At 41.9% G+C, this 14026-nt stretch overlaps 1 protein-coding gene across 1 annotated transcript; it reads left to right on the forward strand.

The window, feature by feature from the left end:
• Positions 1-603: 603 nt before the first annotated feature.
• LOC104544197 (ribosome production factor 2 homolog) lies at positions 604-1364 on the forward strand (the record flags this gene model as incomplete). The annotated part of the gene is made up of 2 exons (XM_010189002.1): positions 604-759; positions 1073-1364. Coding segments are annotated over 2 exons (336 nt in total), but the record flags the coding sequence as incomplete, so codon positions are not given.
• Between the last annotated feature and the right edge of the window lie 12662 nt (positions 1365-14026).

Consider the following 14026-nt stretch of genomic DNA (forward strand, 5'->3'; position numbering starts at 1 on the left):
TTGTCAGAGAGGGGCAGGTGGGAGGCTGCAGCCAGCAATACACTGAAAAACAGGAAAAGGCAGGACAAGGCAATCTTTCTTACTGTGTTGGTGTTCACCCTCACAGTTTGTGGCCTTGTCTTAGGAGGCTGTGAACATGCATAGCTTAGGTTCCATGCAATTTTTAAATTTTTCTTATAACAAAATCACTTTTATCAGTCTCATTCTTCAAAACAAACAAACAAACAACTTGGTTAATGCTCAGGTGGTTTTGCTGTAAGCAATAGTAAATATTTTTCATGCCTTTTAGTACCCAGGGCACTATTTTGGATTTGAGGAGTGATATGGCTTTCAGGGTACTGGGACTGAGTTTTAACAGTAATTCTGTTAATATTGGTCTCATTAAAAAAAAAAAAAAGTTAATTAGCCAGGTTATCTTTTGGGTGTGTTCAAATTGTGATGGGACAGATTTAATATAAATTGTTATTGAGAGGCACCTTTCTCAACAACAGAGATAGCAGTAGCAATTGTTTTTAAAGGTCTTCTGAACTACAGGATTGAACCTGCCCTTTAGGAAGACAGATAAATGTTTATCACAGAGGACAATGTTGATTTTGGTTGTTTTTCCTTTCTAGAGTGCTTCTGAAGAAATCTGGCTGTAAAATACCAAGAATTGAACTGGAAGAGATGGGACCTTCATTAGATCTGCTTATGAGGAGGACACATTTAGCTTCAGATGACCTGTATAAGCTGTCTTTAAAACAACCGAAAGCCCTGAAGGTTCGTACCTTGGAAAGTATATTGCTTCCAGATCTATCTGTGAAGAAGAGCAAAAGCTGAAGTATTACATATTGGATATTGGACCAAAGCTTACTTTTGTATAGGCCACCTGAGATTTCTGGGGCCACAGCACTTCTGTGGTGATCAGCTGCCATTCCAAGTCTCCTCTGTGGGCATATAAAACATACAGAACAAATCTTAACCTCTAAGCTCCAAACAACATATGCTGCAGCCTTACTTTTAGGCACTTGATTCTCACCATAGCTTCTGGCACTTTCTACTCAGAAATACTGATTTTGTTCTTTCCCTGCAGCCTAAGAAGAAAAAGAATATCTCCCATGATGTGTTCGGTACAACCTACGGTCGAATCCACATGCAGAAGCAAGATCTTGGTAAACTGCAGACGCGCAAAATGAAAGGGTTAAGAAAGAGGCCGGCAGAGAAGTCAGCTGGAGATGGTGGGGTTAGTCCCAAAAAGTCAAAATCGGCTTGATAGTGGAACAGCTTTGAAAACTTTGTACCTGCAAATTTAGTATACATTGTAATATAAATGTGTTAGACATAAAAGTTTCAGCTGCTGTTAGCTTTAGTTTTATAAAAGAAGCTTTTTAATGGTTTGCCATTTTAAAGGGAACATGGGGCTATTGAGCTTTAACATGGAACTTGGTTATTTAAAATAAAAATGTGATGTAACTTAGTTTTCTGAAGCTGTATATTTATTCTCTTGGTGTTAGCAAACATATGCTAGTCAATCAGGTGGCTCATTTCCCGAACAGTTTTATAGCTTAATGCTGGGAACCCTTGATCAATCAACTCATAAATATGTATAATATATGCAACTCAACTTCTCCGTTCATCTATTTATGTATTTTAGGTTTTGCACAACTGCAGTACTTGGTAAACTCTAAGCCATTTTCTGGTGTGAACTCACCATATGTCTCTGGTTCCAGACTGTTTTTAACTATTGTGCCAAGCCCTACTTTACACTTGCAGAGTCAGGAGTGATTGACGTGTTTTTACTGTGTTCATCACCATGGTAGCAAAGTATCTGGTGTTTGCTTTGAGGCATAAAGGAAACCGTTACAGTTTGAATTTCAATCTTTGATGCTTGATTTGTGCCCAGAATGGAAGTTATGTGAAGCAACCATGAAAGGTACAGATCTTTCCTTCTTACCCTGCTTTCCTCCTGAGTTTGTGTTAGTGACTAGCTCACGAGTTAGTGAAGACTCAGTTAAAGACTTGGGTAAAAGAGAAGAGAGTTTAAGGGCTTATTGAGACTTTAGTGTGGTGTCTCATGTTTTGGAGCATATTGAAAAAACCTGCTTTTTTTCTTCTTCTTGTCTCTTTGGAACCTATTACTGTGCTCTTTAGCATAATTGTCATAAAAGTGTGCACACTGTCATGAACACAGCAAGTTTGCTCATCCTAATTAGGTTTCTAATACTTGATCTTTTCATGTTAGTTTTCTCAGTGTAATCAGCTGAAGTGTCACATTAGAAATGGGCAGTTTGTTATTTTCTCTTGTCTTCTGCACTCTGGGTGGAAGCTGCTGGGCAGCTTTGCTCTCCTTGGGAGAGAGCTGAGCTGTGACCATGGCTGTGCAAATGTCACACATGATGGTCTTGCTGTGATGGTTTGATAAAACTTGTAGTGTGAAAAGGAGAGGGCTTCAAAAGTCTGGGATCTTTTTGAGGGCACAGACGTACTCATCTTCAGTATATTGCCTTTGTTTTAATCATTGCATAAAATAAAGTGCATGGCTCTCTAAATCCCTTTCTCCAATCTACAACCATGTGTTTGAGAAATTGATAATTCCATAAACTACTTCAGATTTGTATTTGCTATCTTATCTTTCTGAAGTGCAAATCACGCTTTTGACTGAAAGCCGTTTGGTAACAGCTGTGGAAGAATTATACTAACAGGCATGCTGTCTTTGATGACCTTACAGTTGTAAAAGAAATAGTAAAAGACTCTTAAGTTTGTAAAAGACAGCATGTCCATAGTCATAAAAGACTGTAAGCTGTATTTTCCTAATTTGGAAGCTAATTTCAGTGCTTAATTTTGTGTTTAAAAACTGAATTTTGTAGCAGTAACATAGACCATCTAATGTCCTGTTACCCCTTAATGTAGAAAGGGAGACAGTGATGCAGCAGTAGCCCTCAGAGAGGAGCTGTTGCATCCAAAGCTGGTGGTTTTGTTTAATGGTGCTGTTGATTTGCTTCTTGTCTGAAGAGGAAGCTCGGGCAGGTGAGGGCTGCTGCACCTTCTGACAGCTGAGTGAGGTTAATGCGCTGCTTCAGAGAGGTGCAGAGTCCTCGAGCACAGGGAATCGGTCACGGGAGAGCCCTGGTGCATTTATTCGCCCTTTGCAGGGTCTTTTGTCTGTGTTGACTCGAGATGGAACCTGAAGCGCCCAATATCCCACCTCTGCGGCTGTTTGTGTGAATACCCTTTTATTCTTGGTATTTGTACTGGTGCAGTACAGCCACATGGTGAATAAAATGTATTAGATATGTGAAACAAGGGGAAATTCTGCGTATAGTGTAAGGATATTTAGGCTATGCTTTTTCGTACTAATCACTTCCAAGTTACGTTCTTAGTAAGGATTAAAATGTGCTCTATTTCTAATAAATACTTTGCACTGCTCAAACTGGTGTCATTTTGGTGCAAACCTCGAGTGGGAAGTGGCAGTGCTCTCATTTGTCATGGCAGGAATGAACCACGCTGATCTCTATAGGGTAAAGCCAAATTAGCAGCTGAGTTCACGTCCTTCCTTTCAGAGAAGTTTCAGCTTTGCTGTGAAGCCCTGATCAAGCCACAAGGCTGGTGGCCAACACGACTTCAGATGTATAGCATGCGCAACTGCACCTCTGCGTGGCAGGCAGTTGCGATATTCTGAGTATCTGATTTAACTCAAGGTGAACAGAGATAGGAGGGCTAAATACAGCCTTTTAAGTGGCATGTTCTTGTTTCCCAGCGTCTTTCTAAAGCGTGAGGAAATTTGCCAGGTGCTGCAATGCAGCTGTGTGCATGGGGAACAGAACAGGAGGTGCTCAAAGGACAGCTGAGGGAAGGGGCTGGCCTTGCCTCCGTTGCCCCTTGCTTCCAGAGTTCACCAGGCTCTGAAAACACTTAAACACAGCCCCGGGGTCTGCGTGGCACAGGCAAGACACAACTGGCATGCTCACCCCTTTCCTCTGGCTTTCATCTTCTTACCTCCCAGCGCACAGGAGATAGCTTTATTTATGGGTTGAACGTTGTCATAAATTGGGTTTTGAGAAAATGCCTGTGGGCAAAGCGTGGCTCCCAAGGCTGTACTTGTGCGGTAAGGCAGAGGTGGAGTTGCAGATCAGCAGTCAAAGCTGTGCTGTCTCCAGCTGCAGCGTGCCAAGGGCAGGGAAGGAGACATTGGTGCCTTCTGTGGACTCTCGGTTTGTATGCAGATGTTGTCCAGCTGTGCTGCTGGCAACTTCATTGCTACTGGCATTATAGGTAACTAATGGTGTACACAGAATTACATAGCCTGTCTGTACTGTAAGTTTACTTGGCTCTTTTTATGTGTGGTGTAATTAAAGAAAGTAAGAAGAAAGGCAGATATTGTTGATTGGTGTGATGTGCTAGGTTCTTGGGATTCCCACACTTTTGGAAATCAGTCCTGTGCAGGTCTAATCACAGCCTTAGTTCTGTGCTGTGTAGTGTGCCAGACTGAGCACTGAGAGCAATGAGTGGTGTGTGTTTGAAAAGAGCATATGAACTCCTTTCTATTTCCTGGATTTTTTGGGTTTGAGTTTATCTTTACAGTTCCTTAGCAACCTTATTTGTTTTCACTAAGTGCTTTCTGGGTTTGGTTTCCCTCCCCCACTGGCTTGGTTGCAGCTGGGGAGGGTTGGAAAAGAGCACGAGGGGAAGAAGGACATCACAGAAATACCGGGTATCGTGCTGACTGCTGCATCCCCCAGCCAGGGGAAAAAGGGCTGGCCACTGCTTATTCCAGATGCTATCAAATGTAAGGGGGTGAGGAGACTAGAGCAGAGCTGTGTTAAGAGACCTTTTCATTATTAAAGCGAGAAAAGTGGAAAATGTTAGCTGTGCATAATATATATAGCACAGTCATACATAATACATGTTAACATGTGTATTACATGTGGTGCAGACGGTTCTCCCGTCTCCCAGTGCAATTTATCTCCCTCTTTGGGTTTTGCTGAAGTGTCTCTAGCAGTGCTGACAGATCCCAGATGCAATCCAAAGACACAGCTGAGAAATAGGTCAGTTTTATCAGAAGTCGGGTTTCCTAAAAATATACAAGGAAAAGAGACATAAGGATCCTGAGCATGAAGCCTGTGTAGGATTGTCTTCCTAAATGGATGAGTGTTCAAAGTGAACAACACGGCTAACGCTGTACAGGATGAACAGCTTTGCTGCCATGCATCTATGCAGAAGATAGGGAGGAGGAGCTGGCAAAGACATTTTGGGAGGACTTAGGGTTTCTGAGAGACCTACCTGAAGAGGTTGGGTACTGATCATGGTAGGCAGGAGGGACCTAAGTGCTGTGTGGGCAAAGAAATTAAAATGGGCATTGGGAGAGGAAATATTTACAGGTAATCTGGGATCAAGCCCTATCCTGGATCATAAATAACATGGGAATAATCTACTCGGAGCAGTGAACGCAGTAGACGTATGCTGATTAAGAAAGTTCTAGAAGGCGTCTGTCCCTCATTCATTCTTGTTTTCTTTGACTTTCAGTCATATTCTATCTACTTGATCTTTTTTCTTTTTTTTTTCTGCTTCTCTAAGATAAGCACAGAGTAATCCAGGGGAAGTAAAGTTTTGAGCAGAACTTAACAGAAAGCTTGTGTGCTTAATTACATTCCCCCAAATTCTCATGTTCCCTCTTTCCCCCTTGATAATCCCACAATCCTTCCTGTGATGCAACACACCACTATAAAACCCGGAGTTCCCACTCCATCCAGACACAGCTGCAGTGACCCATTTTGTACTGTTTGTCCAGATAATCTCTGTGCTGGCAGAAAGTTGAGTTTCTGGTCCTTTATTGCTCATGGTCACATTAAGCTCGTCTTCCTGCTCGACTAGCGGTCACGATATTGGTCTCTCTCATCTTTCTCAGTCATCTTCTGCACTGGCCATTATTTGCTTAATTCCCTGTTCAGTTGATCACAGGGAGCACATCTGGGCAAAGTGAAACAAGGCATCAAAAGCCACATTTAGCGTCCAGAGGCAAAGAGGGGAAAGGATGAAGAGCTGCCCTGTCAACCACAGTATTAGGCATGTTGGTCAGGCAGGAACATGTGCAGGAAAAGTCTAACCAGGCCCATTTCTCCAGTTGTTACTAAAGTGGGAGGAGGTGAGCAAGGGCACTGAGCTGGTGGTGCCAGTGGAAGGGATGCCAGGCTTTGCTCACCAGAGTTGGAGGGAGATCCTTGATTGATTATCCCCTGCCAGGGGATCGCATATATCTGCCTTATGCCACACTGCCTGCAAAGATCTGAGTGACACTCAAAAAACTGAATTTTTTACATATGCAATGTTGCAATGCAAAGTAAGATGAATTTAAAATATATCTTTTATCTCCCTCTTTCCTGACATTAATGTGTACTCCATGGAGTAGGCAGTGCTCAGCTCACACACAGTGAGAGGGTGTTCACTTAAGACTGAGCCCATTATGATTAATTCCAAGGCTACTTTAGGTGCTGTCCGTATTTATCCCCTTCTAAAATCTGCAAAATTAAACCATTGATCACTGCTGCTGGCCTCTAGGTGGGAGAATTACTGATGCTGCTTTGTGCTCTGGAATTACTGCTGCAGCAGCGACTATCTACGTTAGCTGTAGATAGGCACGCTGGGGCCAAACATCAGCTGTTGCCAATAGATAGTTTAAAAGCCTCTTCTATCCCTCCCTGGTTTTCAGATAAAGGCATATTCTTTGTCCCAAGTCGGGGTTTCTGTTTTTCTTGTCCAAAAAAGTCCATGAGTCGTTACATCTTTTTGGTTTTGACTGCAAGATGCTAACGTTTTTCTCCAGTGGAAATTGAGCACCTTGGCTCAGAAGTTGCTCTCTCCTCTGGGGAAAGGTGAGGAAGGGAACGCAGAAGTGAAGTGGAAAGAAGATTCAGACAAAATATCTCCTCTATCTCCTCTTGTGTGTGAGAGAAACTAGTCCCGGTGCAACAAGGAAGTGTAAGGTATTTAGCAGTGCAGATTCATACCGAACATCTCTAAGCACAGCTGAGCTCTCCTGGTTCTCCTGAGCAAAGAGCTGTTTGGTGTGTGCTACTGCCAAAAGCTGGGCAGGCGCATCTGCTGTATTGGGAAGTTTATGTTGGGGTGGTTTGCTGCAAAATGTGTGATGCAGAACTTGCGTTCACCTCCCATCACGGCTATTAGTATTTCTTAATTGAAAACATTATTATGAAGAATTAATGAGACCCTCCAGAGTGCACATGCAGCATGCCAATAAGCAGTAATAAGCTTTTAATTCGTAAGAGGTGATAGATTTCAGCTCCCGTTTGCTTCCTTTCCACACAGGAGTAATTCCATGCTCATTAGAGTTACTTGAATGAAATATTAGGCAGGCTTTATTTTTTGTCATAAAAATAAGTTTATAAGCACTTTTTTTCCCTTCCTTTTTCTTTCTTCCCCTTTCTTCTCTGAACATACCTGAGGTACCTAAGGGCTTCTAGGACAGCATAGGCAAAGAGCTGTTCAGCTCAAGTGTTCTCTGTAGTTGATGAGCGAGGGGTTTCTGTTTGTGTTGCAGATGCTCCTCCATTCAGGGCTGAGCAGAAAGGCTCACTTGAGGAAGGATTCAGAGACCTGGTAACTGCTGAGCATTTCCTCCTTGCTTTCCTTCCAGCGAGAGGGGGACACCCACCCTTCCTGCCATTAGCCTGCTCCAGTTTCTCAAAGGCAGCAGGTCATACCTAATGATACTGCTTTAAAAAAACCACAAAAAACCACAAACACAACACAGCCTGTTCTTATGGAAACCAATGGGGTTTGGGACCTACATTTGCCAGTAAGCTGCATCACAACTTTCCCTGTGAAGAAGACAGCTTTTAACACCGTTTTACAGGTGCGACAGCAAACGTTAACTGAGGTTTTCAGAAGGGATTTGCTTTGGGAACAAAGGTAAAATATTAAAGTTGTGAGTTCCCTGTTGGTGTAGTCTGTGTTGGTGGCTTTTGTGTCCCTTCCTGAGGCTGGAGTTGGGGCTGTGGTGGAGCTGGAGCAGCTGTTGACAGCACTTGGCCAGAAAGAAGTCGAATGGAACCACTCACAGTTCGTGATTCTCTTTGCAAAGAGAACCTCAGAAATTTTGAAGTTTTTCAACAAAGACCAACACCAGCCAGCCCTGGTCAGTGGTGAGAGAGACATGAGTTCATCTGTGTGTCTTTCAGCAAAACACAAAGAAATCTGTTCAGTTTGGTTTTCAGGCAACCTTCAAAATAACATTGAGGAAACTTCTCCATTCCATTAGGAGTAACCCTCTGACAAAACTTCTTATGTGGCTTGGGGTTTAGCTGGAAGGATTTTCTCTGCCATTAAGATGTTTCAGCACACTTCTTTTCCGTCTGATGCTATGGAGCTATGGCAATGAATGTGACTTTTCGTGCTGCATTGAACGATTTTGTTTACTGAACTTGAATAAAAGATTAAGTTGTGCTTGTTCTAGGCTGAGCATGATCAGAAACACTGCAGGGTGGTATGTTATGTTTGGAAAGCTAACACTTCATCTTGGTATGAGCCTCAAATCTTTTTGAAGACAGGTTTAGTTATTTTCTCCAGTTATGAAAAATATTTAAAATTTCATTTAAATTCCAGTAGACCCTGTGTTGCTGTTTTCAGGAGGCAATAGCTGATTAGGTTCTCAGTTACTTTTCTTTCAATTCCTGGAAGGAAATCTGTTCTGTGGCTTACGTGGTAAAGTGACTGAAGTGTGTAAGTCCGTATAGACAAAGCTGTCCCTGTTACGGAAGAAGTTAAAGGAATATTATGTGAAAGTGAAAAGTGAAATGCTTTTTCTGCATGTGGGCTGCATAGGGTACAATGAGTCTTACCCTAAAGATGGTCTCATGCATGAGATTCTGTCAAGGGTTAATCTCGTCCCTTTAGAGACTTGTGCTTGTGGCAGGAGATTTATGCTACTTGACTGGTACGCCTGGAGGAAAAGATGTGGTAAATGCTAGCAGAGAAGAAGGAAGAAACCCGTCAAAATTTGTGGTTTGTTAAAATGGTGCCAGCGTTTGGTCAGAGCCAGCTATGCTAGACTTGCAGTCGATAATGGGAGCTGATTTTACAGGACAGTTTTGTTGTTCTGTTAAAAAGTAGAACAGGATGAACTTTACAGCCTAGTAGGTAAAGAGCAAGTTTCCATGGGCCTAACTCTGTCAGCAAAACAAATGTTAAGAAAGAACAGGCGAACTATTAAGGTGAGGCATTAGTGGAGGTGTTTTCTCACAGAGAAAGCCAGATGACTGAAATCAGAAACTCTTGGTCTTCTAAGCCCCCTCTTGGACATTGAGCAAGACCTCTGACTTGGAAGGTAGGAGAAGACAAGATAAATCTTATTCATATCTGCAAAAATAATTCTGAGACCTGTATGAAAAGTGGTTTTTTGCAGGGGAGAAGGAATCATCAATTATAAAATGAAAGTTGGAGCAAGATCTTTAAGACCCTTTCCCATATGTCATACAGAGATAGCTGTCCCCTCCCTGCACACGCATGGGTCTCCATAAGTGCACTGCAGTATAAAATAACACATCATTCCTACCTAGGGATCATGAATTATGTTCCATTTGTAAAAGGTCCCCTGGAGACTTATTTAAAAGCAAAACAAACCACAACTTCCCAACTTCATATTTACTTGAGATAGTCTGTATTATAGCAGACTTGCTGGAGAGGTTTATTTTAAATTTTATTCTATTCTTATCTTCCAACCTTCAAGAGCAAGTTTTGGATACTTACAATTACTGATTTATTGTAGGATGGCAATACTCAGGTTCCTCCAAGAAGGATCCCAGAACTCTGTTGCGCTAGGCATAGTGTTGAACACAGTCTGCCCTGGAGAACCCTGTTTCTTGCTGCCACCGAGTAAAATTCAAGGGAAACCCTTAATGAGAACAAGCGTTCCTGTTTCTTTGTTTGGAGAATCATTATTCCTCTGTATTTTGTGCTTGCCAAGAAGTACTTGTGTGATTGAAGTGGTTTGTTGTTTTAGACTGATAGTTCGGGTGTGGGATATGAGAATTGCTGGATCCAGCTTCCATGGGGCAAAAAAATCTAAGTGAGCTCGCTCACTGCCACTCCAGCTTCCCGCTGAGGGAGAGATCACAGTGGAATCGCTAAGGATGAGCACTTGTACGGATAAAGGCATCTATGAGATGAATGTTTGCAAGTGACATGAACCTTCTCTTTCCAGACACACTGGTGTTTCATGGTCAGTCTATGACGAGGAACAAGCTGTCAGGAAAATGGAATTCCTGGGAATTGCAACATTTGCAAACCTCATGTTATTCCATATCAGGATGAAAAGCCAAAACTTCCCATTGAATGAAAACCCTGGGCATAGAAGAAAGTTGATTTGTGACCATGGAAACGTTCCATACCTTTATATTCAGTGTAACATGCTGATAATGCAAATATCAGTGCTAATGTTTCCTAAGTTGAAGGAAAAGAAATTCAGTTAAGTGGAAGCACAGTACTTTACTTTGACATTTTTACTTCTACCTGTTTTGAATTTTCACCCATGTCACAAGACAAAAAACAACCACACTCAATTCACATCAAAAGCTCTTTTCGTCCAATTGGACATCGTTTGGAGAGTTACATTCTCAAAGGTAAGACTCACCCCTTATGTGCTGGATGGGTTGCCTGTGTGATTTCCCCAAATATGGGAAAATAAACTGCAGCGTCTGTTGTAGCAGGAAACTGCATTTGTGCTTCACCATGGAAGTTTAAAATGAGCATTAAGTGTCCTGTTCCAGGTGCTTTGGGAAAGAGAATGAGACAGAGCTTTATTTTAGTACCTCTCCTGTTATATCCTAGCATAAAGAAACCTGCAGTTTATAAATTCTTGAGCTGGAGATAATCTCCTGTTCGTTGTGTTTTGTTGTTACTGCAGCTTTCTTTTATAACTCTTCCTATTGTTTTGTTAAGTGTATGATTTTGTCATCTTAAACACTTTGTATTGATTAGTTTCATAACTTAGTTTTGTTGAGTGACATAATAATTATTGGGTTAAGCTTGAGGCCTGATCATCTTCCTGAATCTCCCTTAGCTCTTTTATTTGAGAGTTGGCAGATTAACATTCCCATTTTCATGCCAGTCATAATTTTACAGGCCTCAGTTCCCTTACTATTTTTTTTCCCAAGCTGAAGAATCTTGGTCAATTGAAATGCTTTTCACACAGAAGCTGTATCGTGTTGCTAATTTGTCCTCTTTGTACTTTTTCTAGTTCTGTTATATTCTTTCTGAGAAGAGAATTGTATGTAATATCAAAGCTATTTATTGTTGCATGACTAATTCTGATGTGTGCAACACTTTATTTTTTGTTTTCTTAACAATGATTAATGTTCTATGTGCCTGTTAGACATTATTGTTTAGGGAGATATTGCTGCCGGAGAAGAAGCCAAAGTAAGTCCAAGATCTCTGATCTCTAATGAACTTTCTAATGATAATAACACACTAGAGACCATTATTTTATGTAACTAGAGAAGGGTTTTTTCACATTTATGTTTCTCAATGTTGATCTTTACCTGCTATTTTGCTTCCCAGTTACTGGCTATATTCAAATTCTTTTACAGCTTGTAGTCTGATAGCATGATATGACAAAGTTTGCTGATGATGTTGGATAAGTTGGTGCTGTAAAGGTGAGTGCCACTCGTGAAGGTATCCAGAAGACTCTTCTGAGGGTGCCATTTTAATGCCACTCAGATTAAGTTCAGTGTTGGTATGTACATATGATGAACAAGCCTGAAATCAGCTTAAAAAAGTATGTATTCTGAGCTAACAATGGCTATTTGGGAATGAGACCTTGTGATTGTGTTAGGAAGTGAAAAAGTCACAATGATACAGTCTAAAGAGCAAATCAAATGTTAAGAATCATTATGGGGAAATAAGAATTAGTAGGAGGAAAATGAAGGAAGACAAAAATTTGCTGCTGTGTAAATTCAAAGTGTGCCCATACTCTTGAGTGCTATGTGCAGTTCAGCTGTCCCTGTCCTCCACCTTGGAAAGGGCTATCACAGAACTGGGTCAGAGTGGCCCAAAGATGGTCTGGAGATACAGAACGGCTTCTATAGGAAGAGTGACTGAATCAGCTCTTCTGCCTGGGAAAGATACAACTGGAGGGGAATATCTCAAAGATAGATGTATTAATGGATGACATGGACATGGTTAATAGAAAAAGGTTGTTCTTGTATGGGAAGGTGCTGGTTAGCAATTAGCTAAGTAGGCATCTGCACTTTCTCTTGCATCAATAAGGACTAACCATGTACTGGGCTCTATTAGCAAGAATGTGGCCAGCAGGTTGAGGGAAGTGGTTATTCCCCTGTATTTGTCACTTATGGGGCCATGTCTGGGGTGCTGTGTTTGATTTGGGTCACTCCAGAGCAAAAGGGATATTTACAAACTGGAGAGGGTCCAGGGAGGGTCACCAAGATTTTCAAAATGCTGGAGAATGTACTGCAGGAGCAGAGGCTGAAAGGGCTAGATTTGTTCAGCCTTCAGAGGAGAAGACTTACTTGCCATGCCTTTCTGTCTCCGGTGTCTTACCCAGGTTGACTTTAGAGAGGTGGAGTTGTGCTGAGCAGGCGGAGCAGAAGTCAAGCAGCTGGAGCTGATGTGGGGGCCTGCACTGAGGACGTGGGCAAAAGGTGTGCCCTGTGGGCTGGTGTTTCTTGGAGTAAGAAGGTTGAGGATGTGGAGGAGTGTGAGAGTAGGGGAAAAGGAGGAAGACGTGGTAGGAAAGATAATTTAGGGAAATGATGAGAAGAAATGGTTTAAAAGTTGGGGTGGGTTGAGAATTGAGCTTGGAGACAGAAGGGCTTGGGAGATAAGTCACAGCTGGGAAAAAAATAGACGAGCGGGGATAGTCAGGGGATGAGCACGCTATGCTACACAGGATTTTGGGTGAGAATGGGCAGGGATTACTGTGGTGCGTCCCTGCTCCCTCTAACTGGCTCTGATCTGGAGATAGAAATTTTGCAGAGACCTGGCCTTCCTCTCCCAGCAGCAAGGGTTGTGTCACCCTTACATACAAAATATAACATTTAAAGTTTAATTTCCAGATAAGAAGATAACAATTATTTTGCTGGTTATTTTTAAATCAGCACTTCAAGAAACCACAGTAATGTCATGGATGCCCCAAGCTTATCTCCTTCTCTGCAGTTTATCTCCTCCTTTTCCAGCATGAGATAAGGAAGAACATGCACGCTTCTGTCCCAGTGTGCAGCCTCAGCTGCCAGTTGTGCTGTCCTGCTCCAACGTTGCACTGCTGCCTTTGCTCAAATCCGTTTCCAAACTTAGCCAGACAGATGAAGAAATAAATTGTGGACAAAGACCATTCCCGGGTTGGCCGGCAGATGGCAATTACTGCTCTTTAAGAGATCCTTAGGCGGCCTTTAAAGCTTACAGAAAAAAGGAGTTTGCAGCAGATGTGTCTCCGTAGTATTATACTGAGTGCAAAAACACTTCTAGAAATTGTGTTCAGCTTTCCTGTCATCTATTAACAGATCAGATAGCGGAGCTTCTCAGTCAGTGAAATAAGTACTGTTATTCATTCAGGAGAAAAGCAACTTAATGTTGTTCACCCAGTACTTCACTCTCTGTTAAGCTGTCATAACATGCAGAACAGGAACTTTTGGTCCCTTCTTAAAGATATTGTAAAATCAGTGTTGTTTCTGGGATGCTTTCTGCCACATCACAGGGTCCCAATCAACACGGAGAGTTGAAATGAAAGAAAAATTTAATAAATGTATGCATTTCCTATTGTTACAGATGTAGGGGAAGTGAGCTCTTTAATTTCAGAAGAAAAAAAAAAGCAGAGCATGCAGGTAAGGATGATATATGTCATAAATGACAACATTATGCAACAGATTAGCAGAGAAAGCTACTGCAGGAAAATAAGGTAAGCTCTGGTTAGGCTCTTTGCTGAATAAGGAGAATGGTTCAGGGATGGTGTAAAAACACAGCAAGTTGGAACTATGGTTAATGGACAAATATACCAACATTATCCTTTTCCTTGCCTGAA

Source organism: Mesitornis unicolor, unplaced genomic scaffold (assembly GCF_000695765.1).
Source record: "Mesitornis unicolor isolate BGI_N332 unplaced genomic scaffold, ASM69576v1 scaffold49997, whole genome shotgun sequence".
Taxonomy (NCBI): domain Eukaryota; kingdom Metazoa; phylum Chordata; class Aves; order Mesitornithiformes; family Mesitornithidae; genus Mesitornis; species Mesitornis unicolor.